This window comes from Schistocerca americana, chromosome 2 (assembly GCF_021461395.2).
Source record: "Schistocerca americana isolate TAMUIC-IGC-003095 chromosome 2, iqSchAmer2.1, whole genome shotgun sequence".
Classification (NCBI taxonomy): domain Eukaryota; kingdom Metazoa; phylum Arthropoda; class Insecta; order Orthoptera; family Acrididae; genus Schistocerca; species Schistocerca americana.
The window spans coordinates 463,054,544-463,073,941 of record NC_060120.1 but is presented as its reverse complement, the minus strand read 5'-3'; the positions used below and the strand labels follow the sequence as shown (position 1 = coordinate 463,073,941).

Below are 19,398 nucleotides of genomic sequence, written 5' to 3'. Positions count from 1 at the left end.
GTGTTACAACTACTGGTTTATATAGGAGCACTCATTACACTAAATATACACATTAGGCAGAGATCAGAGCAAACCAACACACAGAAAAAACCCACAAAACCACCATGGTAACACAGGCTACAGATCAGAATAGAAAAACTGAGAAAAGACATTGGACAGCTAACACAATTTATGAGAAATGAAATATCAGACAACAAACGAAAAAGGTTAGGTAAAATCCCACAACAAGAAGCGATAGAGCAGTTAGATGAAACAAAGCAGAAATTACAAGCATTGGCCAAACGACATAGAAGAGACAAAAAAGTGAAAATAGAAGGAAACAAAACCAAACATTCAACACAAACCAAAAGAAATCTTATCAGACAATAGATAACACACACATTAAAATAGACAATCCACCAAACATAACAGACAAGGAACACTTCTGGAGCAACATATGGTCAAACCCGGTACAACATAACAGGCATGCACGGTGGATACAAGCAGAAACAGACACATACAAGATGATACCACAAATGCCTGAAGTGATAATTTTGCAACATGAAGTCACCCAAGCAATTAATTCTACTCACAATTGGAAAGCCCCTGGAAAAGATACAATAGCAAATTTCTGGCTAAAGAAGTTCACCTCAACACATTCACATCTAACTAAATTATTTAACAGTTACATTGCAGACCCATACACATTCCCTGATACACTTACACATGGAATAACTTATCTGAAACCTAAAGATCAAGCAGACACAGCAAACCCAGCAAAATATCGCCCCATAACATGCCTACCAACAATATACAAAATATTAACTTCAGTCATTACACAGAAATTAATGACACATACAACACAGAACAAAATTATTAATGAAGAACAAAATGGCTGTTGCAAAGGAGCACGAGGATGTGAAGAGAAACTGATAATAGATGCAGAGGTGACATATCAAGCTAAAACTAAACAAAGGTCGCTACACTGCGCATACATTGATTGCCAAAAAGCTTTTGATAGTGTACCCCACTCATGGTTACTACAAATATTGGAAATATACAAAGTAGATCCTAAATTGATACAGTTCCTAAACATAGTAATGAAAAATTGGAAAACCACACTTAATATCCAAACAAATTCAAATAATATCACATCACAGCCAATACAGATTAAGCGTGGAATATACCAAGGAGACTCATTAAGTCCTTTCTGGTTCTGCCTTGCTCTGAACCCACTATCCAACATGCTAAATAATACAAATTATGGATACAATATTACTGGAACATACCCACACAAAATCACACATTTGCTATACATGGATGATCTAAAACTACTGGCAGCAACAAATCAACAACTCAACCAATTACTAAAGGTAACAGAAGTATTCAGCAATGATATAAATATGGCTTTTGGAACAGACAAATGTAAGAAAAATAGTGTAGTCAAGGGAAAACACACTAAACAAGAAGATTACATATTGGATAACCACAGCGACTGATTAGAAGCAATGGAAAAAACAGATGCCTATAAATATCTAGGATACAGACAAAAAATATGAATAGATAACATAAATATTAAAGAAGAACTAAAAGAAAAATATAGACAAAGACTAACAAAAATACTGAAAACAGAATTGACAGCAAGAAACAAGACAGAAGCTATAAATACTTATGCTATACCAATATTGACCTACTCATTCGGAGTAGTGAAATGAAGTAACACAGACCTAGAAGCACTCAATACACTTACATGATCACAATGCCACAAATATAGAATACATCACATACATTCAGCAACAGAAAGATTCACATTAAGCAGAAAGGAAGGAGGAAGGGGATTTATCGACATAAAAAACCTACATTATGGACAGGTAGACAATTTAAGAAAATTCTTTATAGAACGAGCAGAAACTAGCAAAATACACAAAGCAATCACTCATATAAATACATCGGCTACACCATTGCAATTTCATAACCACTTCTACAACCCTTTTGATCACATAACATCAACAGATATGAAGAAAGTAAATTGGAAAAAGAAAACAATACATGGCAAGCACCCGTGTCATCTAACACAGCCACACATCGATCAAGATGCATCCAACACATGGCTAAGAAAAGGCAATATATACAGTGAGACGGAAGGATTCATGATTGCAATACAGGATCAAACAATAAACACCAGATATTACAGCAAGCATATTATTAAAGATCCCAATAACACAACAGATAAATGCAGACTTTGAAACAACAAATAGAAACAGTAGATCACATCACAAGCGGATGTACAATACTACCAAATACAGAATACCCCAGAAGACATGACAATGTAGCAAAAATAATACATCAACAACTTGCCATACAACATAAACTAATAAAACAACACGTTCACACATACAAGTATGCACCACAAAATGTACTGGAGAATGATGAATACAAATTATACTGGAACAGAACCATTATAACAGATAAAACAACACCACATAACAAACCTGACTTCATACTCACCAATAAAAAGAAGAAATTTACACAACTAATCGAAATATCCATACCCAATACAACAAATATACAAAAGAAAACAGGAGAAGAAATTGAAAAATACATCCAACTGGCTTAGGAAGTCAAAGACATGTGGCATCAGGATACAGTTGACATCATACCAATTACACTATCAACTACAAGAGTCATAACACACAATATCCACCAGTACATCAACGCAATACAGCTACATCCAAACGTATATATAAACCTACAGAAATCTGTAATTATTGATACATGTTCAATTACCCAAAAGTTCCTAAATGCAATGTAACGTATACCGTAGAGTTAAAAGGAAGTCACACTTGATGAAGGTCTGTGTCACTTTCCATTTTTAACCAGACATAACGTCTGGGACAGGAAAGAGAAATAATAATAATAATAATAATTATTATTATTATTCTAACAATGAGGTATGTAAAATTTTTAGTATACCAGTATTAATTACAATAATTTGTTTATATCAGTACTAAGTACAACCAGGAAATTGGATCTTGGAAGAATACTGCAGTTAAAACTATTACAAGAACATGTGTCATGTAATTGTTAAAAGAACTATAATATCAAAAAACTCTAGCAACATTGACAGCATGAAAATTTTCACGAGATGAAACTGAAGTGTGTGGTCTCCATCGTCAGTATTACACTGAACGTAACAACTGTGAGCGCCAGGTCAGTACATTACTGTTATGTGAGTGTGTATATGTACAGAACGCTGTCATTCAGTCAGTATTTTCCATCTTCCTTGTGCTACTGTTCCTGCACAAGTTTGCCAGTCCTGCCCATATGTTATCAAACGGTGTCGATTTGTTGACGATGGCGGGTAGGATCCGTCTGTGAGTGTGCACCCTTCCTGTTGGAACATTCTCTGCAGGGCCCAGCACGTAGCAGGGAAAAGCAAAATATCCTGTGTTCAATATAGCTTCCTGCCATTTTCGAGACATGGTTTTAGTTTTCGCTCTGGCTGAGGAATTTGGAGTTTGGGGGCTTCATGATCACCCCCCCCCCCTTTTGCCCCACTCGGATCTGCACCTGTATAGACACTCCACCACAGCCAACTACCGTATGGTGGTATTCGAAATGTGGATGTAGATAACAACATATATCCTCCAACAGCACTTTGGTACTGTACAAAGAATAGTGGTACTGACACAAGCATTACAATGCAGTTCCTATACAATCCTGCAGGACAGCTCAAGACACTCCAGTCTCCTAATTTACGTGTCGTTGAAAATTTGTAAAATGTCATTAGATTCCTGCATTAAAAGCCATCATATTGCAAATAAAAGTGTTATAATGAAGCTATTTGGGAACCTGGTAAAATATTGAAAATGCAGACACTGAAACTGGCAGAATCAATAAATAAATGCTTCCACATAGTGCTAATGCAAAACAAATTATGAAATTACTCGTAGTTTGTGATGGCGCTTCATATCACAATGTAAACTTTATATTTTTGTTTTGAGTTTTCTGAATCTGTTTAAGTAAATACAAGTCACGATTCCGAATTTTCAGGCTTCATGGTTTGATGATATCATCGCAGTAATTCAGTCTCACACAAGCTTAATTTATTATTTATTTATTTATTTATTTCGAGTTCTGCAGATTCATATGAGAATATATCTCTGGATATAGAGCAAGTGAAATTTTTACAAATTATTGTTTAGTGCATGAGTACATTGTTCTTATCATACAAATAACAGGAACAGATTAGCTAACACATAACTTTATGTATGAGTTATGATACTTGACTTCTGAATGAATATGCAGTTATACATACAGATACACATACATTTCAATTTTTAAATTATACTGTAGATAGACAAAGAATGATGATTAAGGCCAGAAAGGCCACAAAAGTAGATCTAAGAATACTGAGGAGATATTATGAATTTTTGCTTAGAAATTCATCTGTACTATTGCATTACATGTATCGTTTTCCGTGGATCTCTTGGAGAGGAGTCTCTGGGATGGTTTTTTGTTGTTTTTTACTCAGATACATGGATATTGTACAGTTCTAATGCAGACAGAGTTATGAGCTACAATCCTTGTGAAGACATTCATCAATGGAGTAGAAGGTGTTGGCCAACAGGAAATTCTTTAATTCACACTGAAACCGACCTTGGTAATTTCCAAGAATAATTGCCTCTCGAAGTTGTGGGGTACAAACTATACATATCGAAAGTGCGGTAGTAAATCGATCATCGAGTTTCGTGGCGGGCGTTATGATCAATTATTTGTGATCGTCATTTTTATCTGTATTCCGTCATTCCTTTAGTTCCTCTACATTACATTTCCTCGCGATTTATTTGTGACTTGATTGGGAAACCCAGGTGGTTTCTGTCGATAGCGAGTGTGATGTCAGGTGCTCTTGACGTTTCTTCGGCGGATTCTCTGACATGGAAAACTCTAATTCCAGGCATATCCAGCCTAGAGAATTGTTGGACTTTTGCTGCAAATATGGAGTTCTTCCGGACAATGAAAGGAGGGACTGTGTTGACTGTGGTGCTGCAAAGTCTGTAAAACTTCGTAAGAGGAGTGTCGATGCTGAAATAACGATGCAATTTCATTGCAGACAATGCAGAAAACGAACGAGTATCAGGAAAAATACGTGGTTCGACTCTTCTAAGTTATCCATTTAGACGAGCGTAATTCTTCTATCGTGCTGGATTCGATACTACACGTTGCAAGCAACAGCATCAGAAACAGTTATTTGCAAATACCGTGTGTGACTATTTCGGGTTCTGCCGAGAAGTCTGTTACGTGGTAGTGACAAATGATAGTGTACCAATTGGTGGAGCAAATAAAGTTGTAGAAGTAGACGAATTTCATATAGCTAGACGGAAGAACCAGAGAGGACCTTTAAAAAGTTAAATCAATCATATTTGGGTATTCGGAGGAATAGAAAGAGAGTCCTGGAAGTGTCTTGTTGTGAGAGTATTGTCCCGAGACGAGGTCATTTTAGTGCGTCTCATAAAACATTTTACAAGACCTTTTTATGCTCTGGTAAGTTATTGATTGTATGAGTGCCCATGTGTTTGACTCATTCTTGTTCTAATGTTAAGCATTTATAGTCCTTAAACAGATTTTGGTTCTGGTATTATAATCATGTTTTGCACTATTTTGTGAAAAAGAGACATATTGGAAATGACAAAGGACATCAACGAGTATATGTACTGAGAAGTAGTAGTTAGAATACCAAGTTTCTTAAAGAGGTCTCTGCATGATGATCTAGGACTGACACTAGATATAATTCTTAATGCCAAGTTGCTTTCACGCTAGAAAATGTTTTCTTTTTTAAGTTTACAGATACTTTTAGTGAATGTTAGCCCGACAGAAACTGCGAATAAAAGCAGAAAAGTGAACCTTAACTATTTAAATATTTGTGCATATAAAATGGGACAACTGCTTAAAGTTGTATTTGATAGAATGTACTTTTACATAAAACAAATACGTTGCAGTGTCTACCATCTATGGCTTAAGTTCTTGTTACTTAAGTTCTTGTTAACGCAGAGATTCGTCTTCAAAACTAGTTGAAATGTGGTTGGTAAATAAGGAGGTAATTGCATGCGGTTGCAACAAAGAAAAGACTGTATTTCCAAGGCAAATATAAAAAATTTCATCGCCAGAAACTGCAACCTACTGTCGTCAATAGTCAAACCCTCACTAGTAACCTAAACTACATAAAAAATACTACTTCTTGGTTCCTGACTATGTTTACCATGTATCCAGCTTCTGCCTGACATGTCTGGCATTTTACAATCGTGTCCATCCAAATATATACAAGTTAGGCTTTTGCCGGGTTTCTAGCAGTATAGTACAACTATGACCCGTTCCAATCTAACAATATAAGGGCAAGGAATAATACGAGAAAGATTACGGAGAAATGCCATGAGGCTATATCAACGTACCAACCATGCTGTTCTTATGTGTGTGTCCTACGTTTTTATTATTTAATTAAAAGCTGTTTTGACATAAGATTATAGTAGGACAAAGACTGAGCAATTAACAGGACTCAGCATTTAGTTGTTGTGTATTGTAATTGTTAAATTATGATTGATAATTAATAACTATTGAAAATATCCAAATGAGTATATTTGTATTTAAAATAGATAGTCTGTCTTTCAGAGCAAAATATCGCCGAGTCCGACGTTTCTGTTTTTGGACCTGGCAACTCTATGGCTGACAACTTTGATCTGTTTTGTTTCTTATGCTTCGAAAGGGGGGTCATACACATTGTGTATTGGCGTGAGGTTCAAATGGCTCTGAGCACTATGCGACTTAACTTCTGAGGTCATCAGTCGCCTAGAACTCAGAACTAATTAAACCTAACTAACCTAAGGATACCCCACACATCCATGCCCGAGGCAGGATTCGAACCTGCGACCGTAGCGGTCGCTCGGCTCCAGACTTGGCGTGAGGAAGGCGAAGTTTGCTTCCCGTCAGCCACTACTCATCTGGTCATCCCTTGGTTGTCGATGTTGCACTGTTCCTTGTAAGAACATTTCCACTTTTCTCTACTAGGGCTGGGAGAGGCAAGGTATGTTTAAGTCTTACGTTCGTCGCTGAGCAGATAGATCTGTATGATGGAGTTGTGGTATGCACTATTCAGTACACAAAAGCTTATCTGGAAACGGAGCTGTACAGTACTGATCCACATCTGCTAAAATTTCGCGCTCTTTGCTAATCAAGGATGTCCTAGCGCTTCACATGTAATCCAGTGATGGCGCTGCAGTTTGCATGACTGCCAGTTTTCTTTTTCCTGTTCGAAATGAAAAGACCTTCCCAACTGGGTTGAAGTAAACCTATTTCTCGTTGCCAGACGGCCAGTGATGAATACAGCCACTTTCCCCTGGGGGGGATATATAGCTTGACGGGGGGGGGGGGGGGGGGGAGGAGAGGGGGAGAGGGAGGAGAAGACAAAGTTATAGGCTTAAAATTTAAGTGATAGCGTTCTAAAGACGTAGCAGCGCTATTAATATTTAAAATTTTTCATGAATAGCTAAAATATAATTAAATAATATGTAGGTTAAGTACTAAGTTGTTAGACTAAGCCTAAGTTAATTATATTAAATAATAAAATAATTTTATTGCATGCAAAAAAAACTCACATTTACATCAAACTAATACGTTGTGGCTATTTTACAGCATATCTCTTGATGACGTCATCAATAAAACTTTCTTTTGGCTCCTCGTCCCCTTCAGTTGAAATCTTCACACAAGCTTGGAGCGTTTCCTGACCTATCCTATTCCTTATTTTTGCCATCATTCTGTTCATTGTACTTAATAACCTTTCCACAGTGCACGTCGAAACGGGAATGCACAGTACACGTTCAGCGAGTGTCCGTAGTGCTTCATAGCCGATGTCGGCTCTCGGAATGAAAGAAGCAACATCAGAAGACGCATCATCTAATTTATTACTAACAACGTACCTAAAAGAATGCAAGTCTGCAATAACAGCGTCGACATTTGTAAGTCCCAAAATTAAGCATAGTTCTTAACAATCATTATCACTAAACTCTAGACATTTTTTAAAATTTTAAAATATGCACTTAGTTCTATCACTTTTATTGCCTTCTCATCAAACCGTTGCTCAATTTCATCAGTCATACTTTTAACAAATTTCCTTGCACTTTTCATAGCTTTAATCTGGTCCTCTACGTTCGTGAATAGCACACCTTTAAATTCTGTTGTGTCTTCCTGCAGTTTTTTAATTTTATTTAGAGTTTCAATTTCTGCACTATGTCCATTGCAGTCACAAAGACTGTCAATGTGTCTTAAATGTTCCAGAGTTCCAGAAACAAGTAGAGGGATTTGCGATATTTTAAGTGATTGTCTCTGCAAAACTTTACGTAAGTTTGAGACTGCATTTAACATATCGTCTAAAATCACTAAACCTACAATGAAATTGGAATTCATCATTTCAAACAACATTCCTCCAGCTAAACTTGTTAAATCCACGCTATCTTTGTGTATCTGTTCACATGCCATTATAATGGACTTGTAGGTTAGGAAAATAGCATGAACTGTGCGATAAATACTTAAAACAGGTTGCTCTAAAGCACACTGAATTTCATGCAAAACATTTTCTCGTTTGGAAGAGCCATGAAAAAGTTTGTAAATGTCTTTAACAACATGTAATGTGCGTTTTATAAAGGGGTGTTTATTCCTAGAGTTGGTGGCAGCATTTGACAAAACATGTGCTCTACAGTGAATGTATGGCTGCTTATGGCCCTTTCTCTCTGACAACTGATCGCGAACTCCAGAGATAGAACCACTAAAATTAGCAGCACCGTCGAAAGAACAAGATAATAATCTGTCGTAAGAAAGTTTTCTTTTCTTTAGTTCAGCATCAATTGCTGTAAATATGGATTCAGCTGAAGTGCTTTTCAACTCAACGAGACATATAAACCTTTCCTTCACTTCAAACGATGGAGCCAGTACAACTTATTGAACTACTAAAGACAGTTCACTTGGGTTGGAAACATTTGTAGATTCGTCTGCCGTTAATGAAAAGTATTTGTCATGGAGAAATGTTTCATCTTGAAAGTCTAAAAGACTCTCCCAAACAAGTCAACAATTCTGACGCAGTACACTTACTAAGATATGTGGACCTTTCGCTCTGAAATTTTAACCACTTTTCAAGATTAATGTCGCTTTTCAGTACTACCTTACGAATTAGAGGTTCATATTTTGTTGTGTGGGGTATTTCTTCCTTGCTAACGAAATACAGACTTCGAATTAACGACGACAATGCTTAGCGGTTTAAAGCTTTTTCATTTTCATCTTGTTTAACTATCTGTGTATGAATTGGAGCGTTTAATCCCTGTAATCTACAATTTTCAAGTGCAGCGGCTCTTGCATGTTTTTCTGAGTTGGCGTGCTTTTCAAGTTTCCCCGTGCTTCCGGTAGCTTTTCTTAATTTAGTGAAAGGTACAGAAATGAACACTCTTCCTGTTGTCTGTAGACCTTCGATATCGTTTTTTAAATGCATTTCACACAGTTTGCCGAAATCCCCACCCCACTCGCGATCAAAGTACAACCAAGTACTTACACTCCCATTTTTGCTGATACTTAATCTCGCGTTCAATACTTTGTTTAGAATTGCAATTTACGAATGGGACAGAAATAGCACATTTATCGTTTGAAAACTGTGGAAGGGAAACTGAAGACTTGGTAGACCTACGCATTTCATCGTCACAATCACTAGCACTTCTTTTAGTAGAATCACAGTTGTCTTTTGCAATACACTGTCTTTTATTAGAAAAGAAAGAAATTAATGTTTGTTGTTTCGACATTGTATATCGGCACAAACACTTCCTTTTATGTTATAAACTGACGAAGACTGCATGTAGTACGCTACATAATCACATCACACTTCCATAGTAACCTATCGACTGACTGTTAAAACCTTACAATAGTTTCAACAATGGATTGAGTTTTTATACAACAATGAAAGCTTAGATTATATTCGTAGAGCAGCGTTGCCAAACGTCCCACTCATTGTGGAATGTACCGCTTCTTTAGGAAAAAAATTGTGTATCACCATTGACACTGCGAAAATCATTGTCAAGTGTACACAAATATTTTGTTTAAAGTTTGTACTCATCGATTAGGAAAAATCTATATTGCTATTAAATCTTGCAAATATTCCCAGTAATGCAATAAAAAAATTAAAACAATCTTTTATAATGTCAGATGCTACTTCCAATTCCGTAGCAATACCTGGGGACGTATTTTGCGACATCAGGTTTATTCTAAGGGCAAATAAAGTATAGATACGAGTGGCGGATGAGAATAAAGTTGGCAGCGAGGGTGGGCTGCACAGCTAAGGCACAGTCTAACATAACAGTCGCGACACTCACTGCGGTAAAAGTTGTTGCCGTTTGACAGATGGAGCGACACTAGCGCTCAGAGCGGCAGGTAAGGTGAACGTCAGACGCGTCGTAAGCATAATGTTTGTTTGCATCCATTTCCTACGTAATTTCCGAATTATTCGGGTTAGTTTATTGCCTCCAAGAGTTTGTGTAGTATCAAAAGGCATATATGTTTCTAAAAATGATTCTAAAATAAGCGCAAGTATGGACAAAAACCATGAATAGAGTGGCAAGCTACAACACATTCGTGAAGAAACACTTGTGACATTGGACAGAATTGCAGCTTACCACGTTGATATCAAAAGAATATAAACACGCAGATTCACATGTAAGAAGCACAGACATGTACCTCTACATGCAAAAGCGATGGACAGCTCGTTTATCGTTCTGTAGGCCTACTGTGTTTGTCATTGTCACTTGTTTCCACGACCTTCATCTTTATATTATTCTAAGTGGGACAAGCAACTGACAAATAGTGGGAGAAATATGCTGAAAACATAATGAGCTGGTTACATTACATTTCACGAAAAACCAAATACTTGAATAATTTTCAAACAATCTGTCTGTAGGCACTTTCCTTGTCCCATAATAGTTTCGCTCGAAGTCTAGCAATCTGGACATTCTGACACTTCACACGCTTTTGTAAGACATGAGCAGCTGCACTTAATCTAACCACTTCATCGTCAAAGCAGGTCTTGTGTTGATGATTCTCACGAATCTGGCACTAATAAATGGATAGTTGAACTAGCTGCTTCCGTGTCATAGGACTGTTTTACAGCTTTAGATTGACTGTGGTATCTTTGTGGCAGTCTCTTCCTCATCGTCAGTTGAGGTGGCTTATTTGGAATGTCAAACAGTGTGGATACTGCATTCCACACGAGTTTGTTATTGTCTGCGTTCATGACCTGGTTTTGTTCGAAATGTAGCGAACAAAACCTAATGTTATTATACAGGTAAACCGGGTCTTTCTTCATAAGGTCTTCTCGTCTGCTATTAACTAGCCATTTTTTTCCTCCTAAAATGAAACATTCATGATTTATACACATACATTTGCAAATGAATCCTGACGATACAGTTTAGTAACATCATGTTATATACCTCTCAGGATCCTTAGAAAACCTAAAAAAGATAGCTGTGGTGTCTTCTTCCTATTGCTGCTGCAATTTATTGCGCTACAAACGCTCCCGATGGTAAAAACCATTGTATAAATCAAAATAAACAACCACTAGTCGCGCCGAACTCACAGTTCAACCTACCGGCCGCTTGGAGCGCTGCTGGCGCTGAAGGCAACAAAATCGAGGCGAAGTGTCGCGACTGTTATGTTAGACTGTGGCTAAGGGATTAGCTTACACGTTAGGCCGATTGGAGGTGCGGTGGGGAAAACATGAGAGAGGAAAGGCTGACTTATTCCACAATCGGCGTTGCCAACACACCTTGCAACGCTTAGCTTTACCGCACACTTATTATACAGCAACTGCTAATTTGTTGGTGTTGGCAATAATAATAATAATAATAATGATAATAATAAAAACAGAACAATCGACGCTATGTTCCAAACCGAACCGATAATTAACGAAACCGAACTATAGGGACCCAGCCCCCACCTATTGTGTTACACATTCATTTTGCTTGTAAAAACTGCATGTCACCACGACTTCTCCATAGTTGACTCCAAACTTCGTTAGCAGCAGTAGCTGGCGTAGTTTAAATTTTGTCACAACGTTACACGTTAACAGACCAGGTGATAATTTTTACGTTTCACCACGACTAGAGATAATTTCTCGGGGGGGGGGGGGGGATTTCCAGTTTGCGGAGGCGGGACTTCCCCCCTCCCCCCAGGCCATCCCCTGAATTCATCACTGCAGGCTGCAGGCAGCTGGGATCTTCACTTTATACCGCTATCGAAGCTGTCGTCAACCGGTGCATTACGTGCAGCGTAGTACAGGGCGACAACGTATAATGTTGGCACTACTATGTTGGCACTACTGTTTAGGGATTTTCTTTCATCCGGAATAGGCGAGGCGAGGCAGCGCTACTATATAGGTCTGATGTCAGTAAGGTGATTGGGGAAGTAAGCGGCTGTGGGGCATCTGGTTGTCATCTCTGTCAAGGGCTTACCGAAAATTCCAACTTCGTAAGTTACCACTCTCATTCTTATTACCGTGGTGAATTTCAAAAATTATAATTTATTAGTGACACGTACGTTTATCTTATTAGGATCAGTGCGTTACCGGTATGTGCGGTGTGGATTGTGTAGTGCTTATTGTTGTGTCCGTAGTGGAGAAGTTTTATGGGTACGGTTTTAAAACGTCTGACAGCTTCAGAGAATGAAAGCATTTACTGACTTGCAACGAACTTCGCACACCGTTTCAGACCTTAGCGAAATGCGTTCTCGTTGACACCCTTAAAAATGATGAAAGGTTGAGTTAATCGCTTACTACATTTTGTATGAGCAAGCATGCGCATCAGCTTACTGACTGCATGTTGCAGATAGTGTTCACGTAAAGCGCTTCATATACCAGCAATATTATGTTATTGTACGACACATAGTTCAAAAGATATGACTATATATACAGTGAGATGCGTGAAAACTTAACTTTCACGTAAATTACACAGTATACACTCACCCAGTGTTTGATAATGAAAACAAACGTCAAACAATTTAAAATCTTTTCTAAACTAATTTCTATCTTACGTGCTTAATGTCAAGTATTTAACCCATTCAAAGCAAGGTGATCAGAAACTTGATGCTGTTTTGTTAACGGGAGTTCGGTTTTTTAAACAATCGAGTGTTTACTGATATTATCCCTGTAAGTCGGAGATTGTATATACTGAAATAATGGTAAAAGTATAAACTGTGGTGGACTCGTTGGAGACTGAAAACATGATATAGTGCCAGACACATATACGTTCCAGATGATTCACAATGAAGTTAATATTTAAGGTGCCCTACACAGGCAATTGTATTGGAATAGCACTTACTACATTTCTCTGTATCCCATGTTATAGGAGGAACAGCAAAGGCCCTATAACACAGCTTTGTGGCGCTCCTGCTTCAGGGCTGTTTGCGTCTGCCATTAATTCTAATTGTATCTCCCCCCCCCCCCCCCCCCCCACCTGTGTCCTGTTTTGTAAATGTGATTTCAACTTTATGTCATGTCTTTAATTTCTAGTACTCTCAATTTATGTAAAATACTATTTTTTATTAACAGTAGGACCCACTTGTTAAGCTTAGAGACACATGTGCTGCACTTATTTAATTTTCTGATTACTAGTATTTTTGCAGTGTAATCCATTATTATTGATACTGTACTTCACCTGCTTGAAAACCATGTTTAACACTGTGTAGTACTGGGGGTATTCACTTATTTAGATTTATGTGGAATACCCAAACACTCCTTTACTGATTGATAATGAAGCATTTTGCCAAGAGATTAACAGTTATTGAAACAGCCCCTGACTGTCATGAACAAACTCTTCCACATCACACCAGTTGCTGTACTAGTAATGCAGTTTAGTATTTTTTCGCTCTCATCTGCCATAATAATTGATTCACCGTGTTGCACGATCCATCTTCTGCGACTGTGTGGTTACTGAATACCATAATTTCCATGTTCCCATTTTATTTTTCAAATACATTCACTATTAGCTGTAAAAATATGCAGAAAAGTATTGAGCTACTTGTACTGTATTCATTATTGTTCTTGAACTATAACAATTTTAGTCTTTTAATCACAGCCATATATTCAAGTATTTTTGTTGTTGCTTAATGTATTGCCAACGTTAGTGGTGAATTTTAATTCAGAGACTTATGAATGTAATAGTCTGGACTCATTATATGAAAGACACACAGTTCCTTTAATCACATACAAAAGAGAATCTCCATTTGACGACTGATGACTTTCCTATGGTAAAGCAGGTATGCGGGAATTTAATGCTAACAGTAAACAAATGTTTAGTGATGAAGCCAAAGGAAGAAATTAAATTAACCATCCTCACAGATGATTTTGGGAGCAGAGAATAGGCAGAAACCCTTAGATATGCTCCTAGCATTCACATTGCAAACTACCAAGCTACATTATATAGCACCTATTTCAGTTCGTCAATGTAGGCCTATTGGTTTGGACTTTTTTTACACTGATTAGTGTTCTCCCTTATAATAAAATCTACATTACACACAATACATGTGTATCACAGTTCCAAACAAAGAATCTTGGATTATTTACAAAATGTAAAAAATGAGAGTTTGTCTGGTGGTATAACATAAGTGTTGATTTAGAGTATGATTACCCCCAGTAGCTGTATAGCAATGAGTGATGCTGTTAATTTTGGTGTTCAAGAGTTCCATGCAAGTGAACTTTATTCTTCACAACAAGCTGTTCTTGGTACAGTTGAAGGCTCAGTACATGCAGTGCTACTCATAGACGTTTTCCAGAGACTATCGTGGGGAATTTTTCAGATAGTCAGGCTTAGATTTAAAAAAGCTGACTGCTTATGTGTTCACATATTTTTCATTGAAAATATTGATCTATTGAATGAGCTTTGTGTAGTGACAGATTCAATATTTGTTGCACTGGCATAAAGATACAGATAATTTTGGGAAGCATCTCCGTAGATATGGATGGCATTCCTTGTCGAAAGACATTTTAGAAGTGTTTGTTCATTTTTTCATCAAATAAAAATATATTTCCTATCAATATGTTAATAAAACCAGAATTCACTGATGAAGAGGATGGTCGGCCATTGATCTACCTTCCAATGCATAAACCACTATGGCTACTGCAAATGCTCCCTCCTGTGATGAGAAATTAAAGATACACTTAACAGCACAAAACTTTTCAATTAGCAATCACACCCAGAGTTAAATTTCTGTAAACTGACATGAATGAAATGCAACATACAAATATTTTCATTAAAGTGTGGAACTTGTTAAAGAGATAGTATTACTTAAAAAATGTGTGAAACAGGTCCTTTCTATATTCTAGGCCTAGTTCAAGTGATGGAAATACTTTTCTCCAAATTGAAAACACTTATTATCTACAGTTAGTGACTAAATAGTTTTATTATAGAAGCAATGAACAGATTGATCAGTATCATTTCTCCTTAGTAGATCTGGAGGTACAAAATGTTGGAAGTGCAGAATTCCATATCAACCTACACAGATTTGTTTGTGTTTGTGAATGTATTATTTGATTGATTATTACACAGCATGGAATGATTACTGCACAACAGTGAATAATTGTTAAGTGAGATTCCTTATATATGTACCCTCACCACTTTACTGCCAAATTTTTATGATATTCTTGAAAAGTTACTTTGGCGAGACAGCAGGACGACTGCCTTCTTCTTTGAAGTTGGAAGTTCGTAACATTTCACTTCTCATGAAATTTCAGGCAAGCTAATTTAACAGTCACATTTCTTCTGGTTAAAAGTATGCACCTTATACGCTAATACTGATATGTAATTAATTTAATTTTTCAAATAAATTTTAATCATGAGTGCATACTGTCTAGTTCAGTGTTCTCAAATTCAGTATCTTCCCATTGGTAACACCTATTTGTATTCTGTTAGTGCCAGTGCCAAATGTTCTTTTCACGAATCTGCAGGTGGCTGTTGTTTGGAAATATCACTATCAGGTGGAGTATCTCTGTTTTCATGTGATGCAGAGTTAATGTATTTAGTTGTTAGATTCGTTTTTTTTTATTAATTGTTTTTATTATAATTTTCTCACAATTTGTGGGATGTTGTTTGTTTAAGGAATGAATTAAGGTTGTAATCAACTCATGAAAGGGCAACGGCATACAAATTAATAGATTACTGCAGAAAATCTATTTAACTCGCATCTATACCATAAAAAAATATAATGGCACTTCCACTATCCAAGGAATACCATCAGCGTCATCATTTCATTTTTAGAACAAAAATGGTTTAAATGTATCGAACGCATAATGCCCCAATATATAAGCAACTTTTTACAGTTGCAAATCTGCACGACATCCAACAAAGACTTAAGATATACACAACCACCGTGTTTGAAGGCATTCAAATGGACACGTTAACATGTAGACAGTACGGTTATTTGAGAAGATGCATTCTATGACAACTGACGGGTTTTACCACTATGTCACATGCAATTATCAGGATAGGTGACATTAGCCCCTGTGACAGGAAATACTAATTCTAATTATACTGCTAAATGATGTGTGGAAGAACTTCTAGGGGGAGGAGGGGGGGGGGGGGAGGGTCCTTCCAGCATAATATGTTTTTCAAGAAGTATTCTCGGACATGTTATTTTTCTGATGTAAGATACTGCTCCAGTTCCCTGAATGGTTGACATATATACAAGCTCAATGTCACTCTGTTTTTCCTTTCAGCCAGAACTTTTATTTTTATGCTTTGTCTATAGGGAAAGGGAACTTAACAGTTTAGCTGTTCATACAGGTGCATATTACTAAGACACTTTGTGTGTTCTGCTGCAGGGTTCTTAAGTCCCTGATGGTCATTGTGACCTACTGTTGGAGTCACGAATGATGGCAGTAGAGTTTATGCATCTGTGTGACGCTTTCTTCAACAGCCAAGGAGCATTCAGTAGTGCTCTGAGCACTCTATTGTGAATGCCATGCCAGTGCAAGCATTAAACGTGATCACTGCGAGTTATTTAGTGACTTTTCATTCCATTTGTTGTGAGCAGTCATTGCCAATGGTGATGGTAAGCAGCAGATTCTACATAAGCAAGCAAGAGACATAATTTGCAGGATACATGCTTTCTGCTAGTGCAAAGCATGTGCTGCAACTGTCACTTGGAAGTGACAACAATGCAGTTCCCATCCACGCTGCAACCCGTGTGAATTGCCATCTTTCATTGCTAAGGCTGTAGTACAGTTACACAACTACTGCTAGCGCACTTTTACTTGGTCATTCTGAGATTGCTGGAACTGGCTGACTTTATGCCATTAAGGCATGTTTACACTCATATTGCCAACATGACAGTAAGTAGCTGTTGTAAATACAGTTTTGATCTGTGTGCGTTGTTGTTACAAAAATGAGGGACTCACTATTAACTTTTGTGTCACTTCTGTGATGCATTAATACAGTGAAGTTCGTTTCTTTTATATGGTACAAGCTGGCTGCTCTGGGAGAAGGAGACGGGACTTGTCTCAGCAGCCAATGTGCTATGAGCCAATCACAAGCTTCCATTTCCAGCATCCTATGCTCAAGGACCAAATAAACACAAGCGATCAGTAGCTGAAGCAGGACACGTCAAATCCACACTGAGAGTGAAAAATTTTGTACTCAATAACACATTTGTTTCTAGCAGTAATGACAGATTACATTTGTATTTGTTGATAGACATCTTAAATATGTGTTTTACAGCTTCAAATTGTTAGTAGACAATTTCACATTTAAAGTGAGAGCATTAATGGAATTAAGTAGTTGATTTCTTTGTTCCTGTAACAGCCTTGTCTTTAACAAGATATTTCACTATTCACGGAAATATGTAGCATTATTTGCACTTGAAGAATTTCCTATTTGTTTTCTAATTGTATAAACATTATTCCTGTCAAAATAAGTCAAATGTCACATTACATAACTGTAACACGCTGCACAATACATTAACACCCATACCCTTGGAAGCACATTAGGTGTATCACTAATTTACATTTGTTTACTACAATATTTGGGATATAGTTTATACTAGATAACATGAAAAATTATAGGTAAATGTTGAATCAGATTATCTTACCATTGTCCCAAAATGGTGTCTCTTTTTCAGTTTGTATGTCATAGGGTACAGTGTGCCCTGTGGCATTATGACAACAATAGTGTTACAAGCTGAAAATATTTTTTCTTTTCCAAAAATGCAAACATGAAAAATGTGTGTAAAAACTATGTGTAGCTGCTGTGCTTCACAACAGTAATCTTATGTTTCTGTGTTTGTTGCCTCACCTGATTTCTTAATCAATTTCTGTCGCAGGTGACTCAGCAATGACAGAACTAGCACTGAAGCATCTACATCCATGTTGGACATTGACATCTTTTGATGAAGTTGAAGAGGAAGAGATTGGTACATTTGAAAGATCACTTCTAACCTGTTCTATGCCACATAACTTGCATGTCAGATCTGTTGTGAAGGTTATGAATCCATATTTATGGTGCTGTTATCAGCTGAAAAAAGCAGAATATATGAACCGATATGGCAGTGTTAGGGAAATAACTCTGTATCATGCTACAAGTGAAAGTAACGTTGACTCTATAATTAAGAGCAACTTGGATTGGAGACGCTCATGGCGAATCAAATTTGGCCAAGGTGTTAGTTTCAGTCCATCACCCAGTTATGCCAATAAATATTGTAACAGGAGCAGTGGTATTTATAGAGCAATGATTGCTGTAAAGGTACTAGTTCACACTACTTCACTAGGTGGTAGTTCAACAATATTGCCCCCAAAAGGTATTGATACAACTGTTGGAAATCGTGGGCAGGTTTATGTTAAGTATTGTGACAATGAATTTTACCCAGAACATGTCATTTACTATACAATCTGAGCTCTGCAGTTTCTTTTCTACTTCCTTTCTTGATGAAAGTGCATATATTTTTGTAATAAGTGTTTTTATTTAATTTTTTTATGAATTCTGTTTTCTAATAAAAAGGAAATTATTTTCCTACAACAACAACAAAAAATTGCTATGAAACATCTGAGATGTAAGTCTTTTCTTCACATGCTGTATATATCCTGTTGGCAACAAGTTAGCTAGGAGCAAAGTAATATCTGCTGTCTTGTCACAATGGATGTTTAGGTGCTACCTCATTGGAATGTACTGCCAGAAATATTTTAAAGGGTGTGCCTGACAGACTCTGTGGTGCCTCATTAGTTACCCAGTAAGACACTCCAAAGCACATGCGAAAAAGCAGTAATTATCACAGGATCACACAACACTGAAGGCACTAAAGGAGTGTCTAAGGTAATGACCATTCTCTGTCAGAGAAATATTAAAATATGTGCAA

General features: G+C 37.1%; 1 protein-coding gene across 1 annotated transcript; it reads left to right on the top strand.

Annotated features, from left to right (window-relative positions):
* The first annotated feature begins 18,380 nt into the window (after window positions 1-18,380).
* LOC124594101 (protein mono-ADP-ribosyltransferase PARP12-like) lies at window positions 18,381-18,938 on the top strand. Its single transcript, XM_047132452.1, has one exon. The coding sequence runs from the start codon at window positions 18,381-18,383 to the stop codon at window positions 18,936-18,938; it is 558 nt and encodes a 185-aa protein (XP_046988408.1).
* Window positions 18,939-19,398: the final 460 nt, after the last annotated feature.

Excerpts from the sequence above, each read along its gene's own strand:
- LOC124594101 (XM_047132452.1), top strand. The coding sequence starts at position 18,381 with ATGACAGAACTAGCACTGAAGCATCTACATCCATGTTGGACATTGACA.